The sequence below is a fragment of the Xyrauchen texanus genome, chromosome 19, assembly GCF_025860055.1.
Source record: "Xyrauchen texanus isolate HMW12.3.18 chromosome 19, RBS_HiC_50CHRs, whole genome shotgun sequence".
In the NCBI taxonomy this organism is placed as follows: domain Eukaryota; kingdom Metazoa; phylum Chordata; class Actinopteri; order Cypriniformes; family Catostomidae; genus Xyrauchen; species Xyrauchen texanus.
Genome location: NC_068294.1, coordinates 26503372 through 26518000, shown reverse-complemented (window position 1 = coordinate 26518000; position 14629 = coordinate 26503372). Strand labels below are relative to the sequence as shown.

Here is a 14629-nt window from a genome sequence, read left to right as displayed (position 1 = left end):
AAACTCAGTTTCTCGAGAAATATTGAAGTCTTTATGTAAAACGCATTGCAGCTGCACAGCAGACAGCAATGAGCGAGGCAGCTCGGTCATTGGCTGTGCTGCGGCAACTTGCTCGAGGTCACTAAGGGGTCACGTGTCCACACTAAAGTGCGCATTCCCACATATCAATACTGTCCAAACAGTGTCGAATACTTCCCCAGCTCAAGCTGGACGCCCCATAAATGTAGATCGTGTGCCTATTGTCATGTATGCACCACTACACACAAGCACTGTTCCCACAGTTATAAACACTTCCCCAGTAAAAGCGGGAAATACTACAAAGGTAACGCGCGTGCCTGCTGTCATGCATGCACCCCTGCACACAAACACTGTATGCATGCCCAAAAACCCCCCGCCGCGAGCGGGAGGCTTTATGAAAATGGTGCGCTTGCCTACTACGGTATATGCACCCCCACCCATAAACGCTGCCCATACAGTTTCAAACAGTTCTCTGGCCCATGCCGTGAGCATCACAGATGCGGCGCGTGAGCCAAGAAACTCCCCGCTAAGAACGGGAAGCTTTATGAAAGTGGCGCACGTGCCTATCACAATGTATGCACCCCCACCCGTAAACACTGTCTATACAGTTTCAAAAATTTCTCCAGCTCATGCTGCGAGCATTACGGAGATAGCGTGCGTGCCTGTAATCTCACACGCACCCCTGCACTCCGCCGGCAGGGTCCATACGTCACTGCGACACGCCCCCAGCCAGCATTCAGCCCATATCTGTGCGAGCAAAAGCCGGGGAAAAAATCCCCGACATGCCGAAATGGGTTTTGAACATAATAAGACACGGTTACTCGCTTCAATTCGCTAGCAGACCACCCTGCTTTTCAGCGGTGGTCGAGACGAAAGTGAGGAAAGATGTTTCACATGTTCTACGCACCGAGGTGCTCAAACTGATAGAGAAGAGCTCTATAGAAACTGTTCCTCCCTCTATGAGCGAGGCGGGTTTTACAGCCGCTACTTTCTCGTCGAAAAGGACGGTGGCCTCCGCCCCATCCTAGATCTCAGACATCTGAACAAAGCTTTAATGATTCGCTCGTTCAGAATGTTAACGACCAAACATATCCTCGCGCAAGTTCGCCCGGGATTGGTTTCTATCAGTGGATTTGAAAGACGCTTACTTTCACATTCGATAGCGCCTCATCACAGGCCATTTCTGAGATTCGCTTGAGGGACAGTCATACCAGTACACAGTACTACCATTCGGCCTATCATTGGCCCCCGTACATTCACGCGAAATGTATGGACGCAGCACTTTCCCCTGAGACAGCGGGAGTGTGAACACTGAATTACCTCGATGATTGGCTAATCCTAGCACAATCAGAGAGTCAGTTAACGACGCACAGATCTTGGATTATCAGTCATCTAGAATGTCTGGGTCTGAGAATCAATTTTGCATAGAGCGTGCTATCCCCAGCCAGAATATCTCTTTTCTGGGAATAGTGCTAGTCTCAGTGCAGATGACGGCGCCTCTCATCAGAGCGCTCGCTCGCTATTCGGCGCCTTGCAACATCATTCAGAGCGGGCGCGCACGCCCCCGTCAAACAATTTCAAAGGATGCTCGGTCTCATGACCTCGGCATCAGCTGTACTCCAGCTAGGATTGTTGCACATGCGTCCTCTCCAACGCTGGCTCAAGAGCCGTGTCCCCACTCACGCGTGGCGCTTGGGCCACTTTTTAATCAGAGCGAATCACGGCTGTATAAAAGCCCTGACGCCCTGGAAGGCCGTCGACTGGTATCAAACCGGCGTGAGTCTGGGCGTGAACACATGGAGAAAAATTATCACGACAGATGCCTCCAAAATAGGATGGAGGGCCCTTTACGAGGGCAGGCCTGTCTCCGGTTTTTGGTCAAACCCGGAAAAGCGCCTAAATATAAACTGTCTGGAAATGAAAGTGGTCGCCTTGACTCTCAGAGCCCTGCTTCCGTACCTGAAAAATGAACACGTCCTGGTCCGAACGGACAACATGACGGTAGTGTCGTATATAAATCGCCAGGGTGGACTCAGGTCGAGCTCCCTGCACTCTATGGCCAGGGAGCTCATCTTATGGTCACAGCACAACCTGCGCTCGCTGAGAGCAGCGCATGTGCCAGGCATCCTGAACCAGGGAGCGGACATGCTGTCCAGAGACAAGGTTCTCCCAGGAGAATGGTCTCCCACCCCCTGACGGTCCAGTGGTTATGGCAAACCTTGGACGAAGCAGAGGTCGACCTCTTCGCCTCCAGGGAAAATGTGCACTGCCCTCTTTTCTTCTCAAAGAGCACGGACGCTCTCGCCCAAGTCTGGCCGAGCCGCCCCTTGTATGCTTTTCCCCCGATCGCGATGCTACCTCAGGTCATCAGTCGGATCAGGGAGGTGAAATGTGCAGTGCTCCTGGTAGCCCCACTCTGGAAGAACCAGATGTGTTTTCCAGAACTGATGCAGATGATGCAATCTGCCCCATGGCCGATTCCGTTGAGGCTGGACCTCCTCAGGCAGGCCAACGGGATGATTCTTCATCCCGCCTCGATCTGTGGGCCCTTCATGCATGGCCCCTCAGCGGGTTCCAGAGAACCTCCCCAGCGGAGTGTTGAGAACCATCACTGAGGCTGAGCGCCTCTACGAGCGCTTATATGCCCAAAAGTGGAAAGTGTTCAGTGACTGGTGTGATACCAAGAGCTTGAACCCCAAATCGTGCGAGATACCAAGTGTACTCGCCTTTTTGCAAGAGCTGCTGGAGGTAGGCCGCACACCCTCCACGCTCAAAGTCTATGTGGCTGCCATAGCGGCGTCACACAGTCCTGATAAAGGACGCTCATTAGGGAAAAATGACCTAATCATTTGTTTCCTAAGAGGCGCTAGGAGGATGAACCCTCCTCGCCCCCCCTCGGTACCGATCTGGGACCTGGCCACGGTCCTGGACGCACTCAAGAGTGCCCGTTCGAACCTCTCCGAACCGTGCACCTTAAACAGCTCTCGCTCAAAACTGCGCTCTTGCTGGCACTCGCCTCAGTCAAGAGAGTGGGCGTACCTGCAGCGCTGTCATCAAGCTGCTTGCCTGGAATTTGGACCTAACGACTGCAGAGTTGTCTTTAGGCCAAAGCACGGGTATATTCCTAAAGTGCTCTCCACACCCTTCAGAGTACAGGTGATATCTCTGGCAGCCTATCGTCTTCAGCAGGCCAAGCGACGCTAATTTACTCTGCCCGGTCAGGGCGCTCAGAGTATACTTGGAGCGTTCTGCCCGTTCAGACAGGCGGAACAATTATTCGTATGCTTTGGCGGCCGCACTAAAGGTCTCACAGTTTCAAAGCAAAGAATATCGTGCTGGATAGTAGATGCTATAGCGCTGACTTATGAAGCCAAGGGCCTTCAATGCCCCTTAGGCGTCAGAGCTCACTCTACGAGGAGCATGGCCTCCTCGTGGGCATGGTCGAGTGGGATACCCATTGAGGATATTTGTGCTGCGGCAGGCTGGGCCTCGCCTTCGACATTTATCAGGTTTTATAACCTACAGGTCCCCTCATTGCATTCCAACATTCTATCAGCCTGACTATAGAATGGACTGGAGTACATATATGCTGAGCATTATCTCCTCCCTTATAAGGTCCGTCTCTGACTGACTTAGGGAGTTTTTTATGCATCTCAGTAAAAAGAAAAATCAGTACATAAGATATGTGCGTGTGTTTTTACAATGAGCGCCCCACCATGGGCCACCTTGGGGCAAAGGCGCTCTGTATTATCCCATTATATAGCTCGCCGTTGGCCGGCTCGTTGAATAATCACTTTGCTTTAAGGCTCAGGCATCTGCCTCTGGCTTTATAGAGCGAAGTCAGCACGCACGGCGTTTTGCATGGTGTTCCCATAGCGTAAGCTACTTACGCAATAGGAGAGACCTCTCGAGAGGGAACGACTCGGTTACTAACGTAACCTCGGTTCCCTGAGAGGAGGGAACGAGTATTGCGTAAGCTGCCGTGCTTGTGCTTGGTCAGTCGCTTCAGTCGATTGATCCTAAAGAACTCTCATTACGGGGCGCATAATATATAGCCTTAGCCACGCTAATCTTGGCGGGCTCTGAGCGCGCGGGCGTGAAGCGCGCTCATTGGTCGCGCGTTCAGAGTCGCCCCGTCATTGGTTCGAGCAAGCTGCCTCGCTCATTGCTATCAATGCGTTTTACATAAAGACTTCAATATTTCTCGAGAAACGGAGTTTTCCCCATAGTGTAAGCTACTTACGCAATACTCGTTCCCTCCTCTCAGGGAACCGAAGTTACGTTAGTAACCGAGTCGATTTGATTCACGGAAGTCAGAACCCTTCCAACAGGCTGCCTACAAGCTTAGCATTCTATGGCGAGGAGACAAGAGGCCGTTCTTTTTTATTGGCTTTCTATGGAGAAGATACTTCAGTACGCTAAATAAACTACTTTTGTGAGGAAACGGCTCATCACTTAATGAATTGACCACCTTTCCGCTAATCATCAACATGTTTTACATTAAACAGTCCATTTGGAATTACCTTTGTTTGGATTTACTACGATAAATGTATGACTAATGTATGAAGTCACTGACATTCTTTGCGATAGGTAGGTGTCACTTTACGGTTCTCCACATTCATTTGTATGGGATCCGCAAACGTTGATTTACTGTCGTAACACGCTAGTTAACCGTTACGCTCTCTCCTATGATATAGCCGCGGAGGTTGTTATACTTTTAATAAAGGAATCTCTGACGGAAGTGGTTGTGAACGGAAGTTATTTTTTATTTAAATATTTAAACAAATTATTTCTTTAACAATAGTGATTCTTCACCTTAGTCAGATTTTTGTCTTTTTCGTCATGATTTTTTGATGTTGATTCTATTTAACAATAAAATGTTTACTGTTAAAGCCCATATAATTTGTAATGGAAGCACAATACTGCCGCTTACTGGTAAATGTTGTACAAAGATTTTTGTATATTTTTCAGTCTCAAAGCTCTAAAATGTGTATAGGTGCTGTAATTAAGGTCAACATTAAAAATAGTAATCTTTTTAGATATATATTTTTAATTTAAATTGATTTGGATAGTGCTTTTCATAATACATATTGTACCAAAGCAGCTAATAGTGCCTTTACAATCCCAGTAGTAAACAAACAAAAGACAATAGTAGCAACGACAAAAATCAAAGTGATAGTTCACCCAAAAGCGAAAATTTATTATTTACTCACCCACGTGTTGTTATAAATCCATATGACTTTTTCTATGCACAAAGGGAGAAATTGTGAAAATTTTTTGTTCTAAGTGATGTCATACAATGGCAGTTTAGGGTGACCACCTCTACTAGCTTCAAAAGCAAGCAAATGTATGATTCAGAAGTCTAATAAATTATTTCATTTGACTTATACAATAATGTCTGGTGAGAAACAAACTGAAATCGAATGACCTTCTTGAGCTGGAACATATTTAAACAAATGTCTACAAAACATAGATGCATAATTGTTTTTTAGTTTGACCAAATGCCACATAGTAATAATGAACCTCGTGATGGGTGGATAAAGGGAATATAATATGTTACCAAGTAATATGTTAAATATGAAAATTGTACATATTTACAAGATTATGTAGATCATGATGGCCTCCCTTTCTTTACCATCCGATCCAAGATCAGAATAGATAAATTGCTCATACAATTATCACTGGTGAATAAGCAGTGGAAAAAATACACACAACACCTTGTTTAGTTGTACTTGAGCAATTAGGTGGAAACAGACTACAATGTTAATCTGGGGTACTCAACCATACTATTCCTATATATAAATTACAGTCTATATGTTTGATTTAAGGAAAGGTTTTTACCTGTAATTGTTTGAAGAACAAGTTACCTTTTATTCCTCAGACAATTCCAAAACCACTTTTGGAAAGAAAAGAAAGAAAGAAGCAGCACTAGCACCAGGTGAAACGCTATTACTAGGTCAGATTCGGTTTTATTGAAAAAAAAATTCTTTTCAGTATTGAAAGAAAAACTGAAATGGGTAGAAAGCATAGAAATGCACTATTTATATACAGTAACACATTTTAACAGAAAATAAATATCATAAGAGACAATAAATACATTTCAGGATTAGACTATCCTCTATTTTTATTTATTTATTTGTATTTCTTGACAGATGGAAACATCTGGAAAATTCCTAAATCAAATGGCACCCAGCTAATACTTTTTGGTAAACAGAATGTTCTTGGAACGTTCCTAGAATGGACATTCTAACATTCTCTTTTGGTAAGTCAGTAAAGTTTTAGTTTTTAAGAAAAACACAACATTCCCTGTAGGTTTGGAGAACTTACCCATAACATTTTCCTATAGCTCTAAATTCCGATATCCTCTGTGCGACCCTGCTGTACGTCAATAATAAATGTAATAATAAATTACCATTAGAATACATTTTGCAGACGGTCTATTAAGGTTGTCACACAAAAACCTCCCTGCAATGTGGAACATTTGTTTGGTTATAATAATGATTATGAAAAATAGAACATGAATAGAACGTTCCTAGAACGTTAGGAATTGCTTCCCAAAAATAACCAAATGGGAATAATACGTGAACATTAGGCGAACATTTGTTTTTATTTTTACATAAAACGTGCCCTTTGTTTGGGATTTCTTTAGGTGTGAAACGTTCTAAAATATCACGTTCAATTAATGCAGGCTACTCAAAAGTAATTTTCTAATGGTCTGGAATGGATATTGGGAGAATTCCTTTGTTCCCTGTACAGTGAGGCACTGGCCCTTTAAAATAAGACATTTCAATCTAGGCGTGTTTCCTGCTCCCGAAGAGAATCAAGCCCTGCCCGCATTTTACAACGGAGAAATTTGAGGAAAGATTGTATTCTTACACATATAATATCTGTATAATCGCCATAGGATTTATTTAATTGAGTTATTGAGGAAAGGGAACGGAAAATTCTCTCGGGATAGACGCCTTTTAACCAGCCTAGCCAATGAGATAAATGTCAGTCGGTCAAGGTCCAATCTCCAGATGTGCTTTCAACATGTACAGGTTTATTTAATCTCATTTTGAATCTGAGCGGAATCACTTTGTAATTGCGTTAAAGTGTATGCTTTTTATAGCCATCATGGGAAATCTTCGTTTTTGTATTTGAATGGACTTTAACCATGGGGGTTGAAACCAGGAGAGCAGATGGAGTGACTGACGGATGAATTAAAGACCGAAACACTGAAGATCCATGAGGAAACACACGGATAAACACGGAAGGATACCTACAAACAAATCTCGCACGTGAAGGAAGAATTGTACTGAAGCTCTTTGAACATTTAGCATTTAAAAAAATGCTGATAATCGTTCGTATTTCTCCTCCGTTAATCATTTAGTGGACGCAGTTGCGATTCATTTATTTCAGGTTTCATCGGCAAAAGATAAGTTTATTTGCTACCATGTCGGCGGTGATGATAACACGGAAGGTTACTCGAAAATGGGAGAAACTGCCTGGGAAAAACACATTCTGCTGCGATGGACGGGTTATGATGGCACGGCAGAAAGGAGTGTTTTACCTGACGATATTTCTCATCATTGGAACCTGCTCTCTGTTCTTCGCCTTTGAGTAAGTTGGTTTAAATCACTGGTGGTTATTATACTTCATCTACTCGACACATCCCTCTCATAGAATAACAACCGAGGATGTCCACACTGCGAGTAGTTCATTATAATAAGTGCGTTTTAGTTGGTTGCGTGCGGCGCGAAGTGTGGGTGGCATTTGTTTAAGGCCATTAAAAAAAAAATATACATTCTTTTAGTTGATACATTCCTTTAGTGAACCGACAAATATGACGATAGTTGTGCCACCTGCCTGAAAACATAATATTAATATAATAATGTTTGCACATGTGTATCAAATGTAGAGCCGAGAGCTCCTATTGTTTGGGAGTTATAGGCCATTCCTCAGATATGACAGCTGCATTTTGGGGCCACAGTCACATTTCTTTATGCAATGGCTTTATTTGAACAGGCAACTTCCAGTCAATCTCCAGAGAAGCCAGTATTTCAATGGTTAGCACATTTTTGCCTCAGAAATAACTGGGTTAACTGTTTGTAGGCCTACCCCATGTGTTTGACATCGAATTATATGGATTTATGAATAGAATTAAAAAGGAATATTCCAGATTCACAGCATTTGTGGCTCAATGTTGATTACTATGAAAATGAATTTCGGTTTGTCCCTGTTTTCTTAAAAAAAAAAAAAAAGAAAAAAAAGAAAATTAAATTGCATACAACTTAAGACAGAAAAGGTTAGTGAGTGATTATATTGCACTAAAATCATGTTAACATGCATATTGTTTACGTCTTGGGCCTATACTTTTGAAATGCCGAGTATTTGAACGTTTACAGACTGGCCCCATTCATTTGCATTTTAAATAGCTCACTGTGTTTATATATATATATATATATATATATATATATATATATATATATATATATATATATATATATATATATATATATATATATGAGACAAGTCATTTATTATTGTGGTAATCAACATTATGTCACATGCTATCGATTGAGCATAACTTGTATTTAAACCGGAATATTAATTTGATATTTTAAACCTGACCTCTGGATCTCAAACTGTAACATAACCCTCAATATAAGTTTTACATTGTAGAATGTAGATCTGCTATTACACAGTCTTTAAAATTACATGAGATCTTTCTAGCCTGATGATATAGATGGATTGGAAACAAATAAGACCTTTGTGCTTTTTTTTCAATAAAGCACGTTTTCACACAAATAAATGAAATTCAGAGTAAAACATGTTTGGAAGTGGCTTAGCGTCCATGTTGATAAAACACATCATAAGGTGTGCTGCTGCACTTGGATGTGAGCTCCCATGTGTGGACAATGTTCATAATGCTGATACCCATAATTAGTCCTCATGGGGCAGACATATTAATATAAAGAGTGCAAAAGCATGATTGCAAACTGTATATTACAGGACCATGACGAGCTAAAAGAGGAAGTAGACTTTTTTTTTTTTCCCCATTGAAAAGTGCTCCTCCTATTTCAGTTTTCCTTTGCTTTTGAAGCATTTTCGTTTACCAGCTCTTGAATGTATAATCTTTCATTTGGACTGAATCTGACATTGGGGATCCATGAATACCTTTATCTGAAACCACATGTTTTTGGAAAAATGTAATTGGTTGCAGAAATGCATTTTTGTTAAATAGTACAGTTTTATCAGCTGTATAAAATTGTGGGGATGTGGGATCGTATCTTATGGGATCTCATTATTTCATTTACATTTGTGAACATTTAATATATACATTTATGTGCACTGACTGAACCTTTTTTTAAGTAATGCAGAGATTGCTTAAGAGATATGAATGGTCTTTGGAAGAAACTTGTAACTGTTCTAAGAATGATTAGACATCTTTCTGCTGATCAGTGGTCTTGATGGAAGTGAAACCAAATCATATTGTGAAATGTAAGAATGGATATTTAAAAAAATGTTTCATTGCTAGCACTCAGCTCCTTATTCAGTAATTTACAGGAATTATTGTTTGAGTTTTGTTGTATGCTCACACTACTTTGTCTTCATAGTCCTTTCTGTCCCTGGGGCAGGTGTCCGGCCAATTCATCCCTACATAGAGTTCCAAGTACAAGGCTGATTAGTAGGGCTGGACTTTGTATAGTTCTCTTTAAAGATCTAAGTCTTTTGCTCAGTGATTGTTTACTTGGGATAATCTATTCCTCCTTCCTTCTCCCTCCTTCCACATCACCCCACCCATTCCTTTCCTTATGTGTCTTTGTTTGTCTGTTTTTGGCTGTGATACCACTTTGGGATGTGCATCAATATATAATAATTTGAGGAACTAGGTCTTGCATAACTACTAATTTTTACTAGTAAAAGTAGTCAACTGGTCGGCAGCTCAATGTTTCCCTTATGTAAATGACTCGACATGCACCGTTCAGACATCTTGGCTGTTTTTGTTCCAACGCTGCGTTAAAGTCTGCACAGCTGAGATGATGCGAGTTAGAAATGAAAGTGTTCATATCTTCATTGCCTGATTTGTGCTGCTTGCATTGTCAAATGGTGCATAAAACAGACATGTCTCACTTGCTTATAGTTTCTGTTCGCCTGTAGGTGACACTCAATTTGTTTCAGTGTGGTTTGCAAAAATCTTGGCTTGTATGTAAACATGTTAAATGGTCTCAGACATCAGAACATCTTCGATGTCCGCATCTTCACTAAAGTCTAGTGATCCATGACTAGTTGACACAGACAGAAAGCACAGCAGAACTAATTGATTAGAATCGACTGAATGGAAGAACCTCAGGACGTGCTGTCCCTCCTAATAAAATGGAGAGGACTGTACATCCATTTGTTTTTTTTTTGTGTCCCCCTGTTATGCAAGTGTAAAACTGGAGTTGTGGCAAAATTGTCTCTTTCATAAGGAATTATGATTCTGCTGTTTGTTTTGTTTTTTGTTTTTTTGTTACTGCATAATTCATTTGCTCTGTGAATCACTCACTTAAATGGGCAAACTCTTTATTTAGAACTAACAGGGTCAGTGCATACATTTTTTAATCCTTGGCAATGTCGTGGTACATTACGACAGCTTTATCTGAGTGACAACTGTCTGTAGTGTATATGTAATGTACTTTAAGCACACCTAAGGGGGTATTTAAATTTACTATTTACCTATAAGCAGATTCCAATTACACTTGGCTAAAGATTTTGTCTCCACAAAACATATATAAATCCATTCTTAAATTCCCACACTATACGCTAATAAAATGGAGTCGACTTCTGTGATTATGCTAACGCTGGGCAGCGAATTTAAAAGATGTGCTTTATTATTTAATGCCAAGTAGGGCTTCGCAATATGTCCAAAAATATTAACACAATATTTTTTCATATCGTTCAATATCAGTATTCATCACGTTCAATGCGTATCATGTTTCTTAGACATCAAGAATGAATGTAAATTTTACTTGGAAGTTTACATTTAAACCCCAGAGGGTAAGCTAACTTTAAGGTAGACTCCGTTTAGAAATGATACATAAGGTGTGTGACCTCTTTTTGATGAAACTTTGCCAATTTCATCACCTTCAGCTAACATTTGACTTTACTGAAAGAATTTCTTGTGACGCTGCACACTCCAGCTCAGTAGTTGGCAGTAATGCACCATAAGCTGGATTGCAACCGCAAATTAACATCACCAGAAGAAGAAATACTTTCTTCCCTGTACTATGGATCATTATTTTTTTTTTTTAACTAAATTGTACAAAAATAAACAGCAATTGTGTTGATGTCGGAGCTGCTGTTGTGTTTAGTCAATCGATGTATTGCATGGTTAGTGCTGTCTTGTTTGGTACACTGATATCATATTAGTCGGATAGTTAGCTAGCTGCTATTTTTCCCCTCAGGCTTGTCGTAGGTAAGATATGCCACGATGCGCATCCAGCTGCACTCATTTTCAGTGTTTCCTTTTATTTTCGTCAGTGATCAGCATCAAATAATTTAAGAAAATTGTTATGTATGTCCTACAACATACATCTGTTTCTTTCTTTGTTAATATTTACTGTGCAAAGCAATCCCAATGCAAATACTCTGTAGCAACTGTTCTAGTTTGCATTTTCCCCATGCTGATCTAGTGCTGTTTGGGCGGATTAAAGTTTACATATGTCTCTTGAAAAACAAGATGCATTTACACTTGACTGAGTTTCATCTGGAATGCGTGTCAAACCACTTCCGGAGGTGGCTTGAGTGTTCGTATTTATATCGGTCTCAAATTCGTCTTGGTGGGCATTTACACTTGGTCATTTTCATGATTGGATAGCTGTCCAATCAGTAGAAATGTATGGAGTGACATACTCTCTAAAAGTCCCACAACACAGAGAAGAGCCACTGACGTCAGATCTGGAGTAAAGTTTATTTGTTCTCTTGCAAATCTCTCCTTACTGTGTAATTGTTAACACTATTATTGCATACAAATGTTTTTTTTAATAAGTTTTGCATTGCAAAACGTAAATGAATAAACCAATTATTTGCATTTTTAATGTTTTTCCCAGCATTGGCATGTACTAACTATTCATTCCTTATCAGTTTGACCTTTTTTTTTTTGCTTTAATCTTACATACGCAGACATTCTGGAATGGGTGTGTTTCATAACTAAAACTTTCAAGAGAAAACATTTGCAGTACTTTGAAAACAGTTTACTCTGTATTCATAGCATTTGTGCACTTTTTCTGTGGAGTAAAATTAAGCATTGGTTAGTCCAGTAACATTATCATGCACTAAGTAGTTACCATTGTATATCAATGAAGGACACTATGGCTTTGTTCACACTGTTTTTGTATTTACAATTTTTAGGACTGGCTGTTTGAATTTTCAAGCGATGAAATCTGATTCATTTGTTCTGTCATTGTTGTCAGGTTGCCATAGAAATTACTTGAGTAAGATTTCAAAAGACATATGTGAGAAGTTTTCATTGTGGTAAGAGAGAGGATGGAAAACTGGAAATGTTGCCTTTGCTCATTCATAACATTCCACATGCCACTTGTATATGTGAATTCATACACAGACGTAGACACTACCGTGCTTTGTATATGATATTAAAAACACATTGTGCAAATGACAAAAAACACTTAATCGAAGCTATTGATTTTCATCTGATCTGGTTCACAAAGGCCGTAATTTATTTGGTGTCAAACTCGTCAATTATTAAAAAAAAATCAGATTTTGATGCATGTCTGAACAAAGGATTCAATTTAACATTTCAATTAATAGTAGTATACAAATGAATGAGAGAGGTCATTGCACATAAACCGTACTCTGCATGACAGTTCATGATCCATTAACATGCTTCAAGTATATAATGTTGTCATATTTGTTTGAGACTGGACCCAGTTGTACATGAATAGTCACTATTGATCTATATTCCTTTTCAGCCATTATCCTCCTTTTTATTCTCCTCTTATTTTTCTTTCCGGTGCAGTAGCGGATCTTTGCTTAAAGCTCTATCAGCTTTGTCAGGCATCCCTTCCCCCAGTCTTTCAGTGATCTCCACCTAGAGACCAGATCTATTGATTTTACAAACACAGAGTAAGGCCTTTTCAGACAAAGCCATAAAACTCTGCAGTTGTACTTACTGTTGTCTTAACTGTGGAAAACACTCCTTGTTCTCTGTGGAACTGTGTAAGAAGATAATACACCAAGGAAAAACTGAGAAGGCAAACAGAAGGGTGGGGAGGCTAGAACACAGTAACAGGAGTGGCTTTATGCATGATTTGAACTACAAGCGTTTATTTAATTATCCTTATAAAGCAGATTATGAAAAGTTGTCTTTACAAAATATATTATCCGCAGACACCTTTTTTTCTATTTAGTTTTTATTAAGCAATACATGTGCTGACTATGCATTTTTAGGCACAATACATAGTGTTAATTAAAATGTGTTATGGGGAGTGGTGGTGGGTTAGAGCCTTTGGTCCAAAATATACTTTGGGTGTCCACATTGCAGATCGCTCCACGCACTGTATGTGTAATGCAAACAGCGTCATCAGCTTAGCCGTGCGGCTTGACTGCGCACCACCTAGATCTTATAGACTCACACACATGGTCCTCCACTGTGTGTGTCGCTGATGCATATGGCTGCTATTGACTGTACTAAAAGGGTATCACAAAAAAGTTGTTGTGGGCATGCGTCAAGTGCGTTCGTATTTGGTTGTATTTCAGAATAGTGTACTAGAGGTCAACCGATAAATCAGTTTTGCCAGATAACAGATTTCTGGTTATTGGCAAAAATCCACACCTATAGTTTTTCCCCATTGTGTCAGGTGTTTGAGCGGCTGGGAAGGGTCTGCTGTCTTTATACAGTATGAGAGTGGTATCTAGATGCGAAATAAAAACTAACACTTCACTGATGCCTTGTGGTGTTTGTTTTGACATGTGAGACTACACTCTGCATGTAGCGGAACACTTCAGATGCGTATTTAAAACATCAACAACGAAAGGTATGTATACAGTACACTGTCATATCATTATAAAGTATATAATTTGTTGACTAGATAATGGAATAGTAGCATCAATATGTTTGCCGACAAGGCTGAGGATGCTAACGTTAAAGCGAACCTCAAGTGGTTAGAACAATGTGACACAAATACATGCAAGTCCTACCCAAATGTTTGAACGTCATGATTGTTATAATCTATTACCATCTATTTGCATTAGTTTATATCCAACTGGCCACATTTATGCATTCGTTTGCCCTCACTACTTTATCCTCACTGTAATATGATGACTTCAGATCAATCACATTCTTGTGCTAAAAAAGGCTAGACACAGTGCAACAAATACAGTTTAACAGAAAGCAGGTGTCTCAATATGCTTTTAAAGTGCTTTTTAATTAGACATATTATCTAAAAAAACAGCGCTTCTGCACGAGACACTGAATAAACAAAAACAAAGCGAAACAAAGACGTTCATCTTGCATGCTTTAACATGGAAAACAAATGGATGGTTGCAAAAGCGTTCGGTGTGAACCGCCCGTTACAGTTGCTGGAGGTCTTTGGCCATTGCGTCTTGCTCTCTTATAAGCATTTCTCAG

General features: G+C 40.5%; 1 protein-coding gene across 1 annotated transcript in view; it reads left to right on the top strand.

Annotated features, from left to right (window-relative positions):
* Positions 1 to 6838: 6838 nt before the first annotated feature.
* zdhhc9 (zinc finger DHHC-type palmitoyltransferase 9) overlaps positions 6839 to 14629 on the top strand; it is a 40636-nt gene continuing 32845 nt past the window's right edge. Inside the window, exon 1 of the mRNA XM_052149806.1 lies at positions 6839 to 7620. Within this exon, the coding sequence (XP_052005766.1) occupies positions 7454 to 7620 (167 nt within the window). The 5' untranslated portion in view covers positions 6839 to 7453. The remainder of the gene's footprint in view (positions 7621 to 14629) is intronic.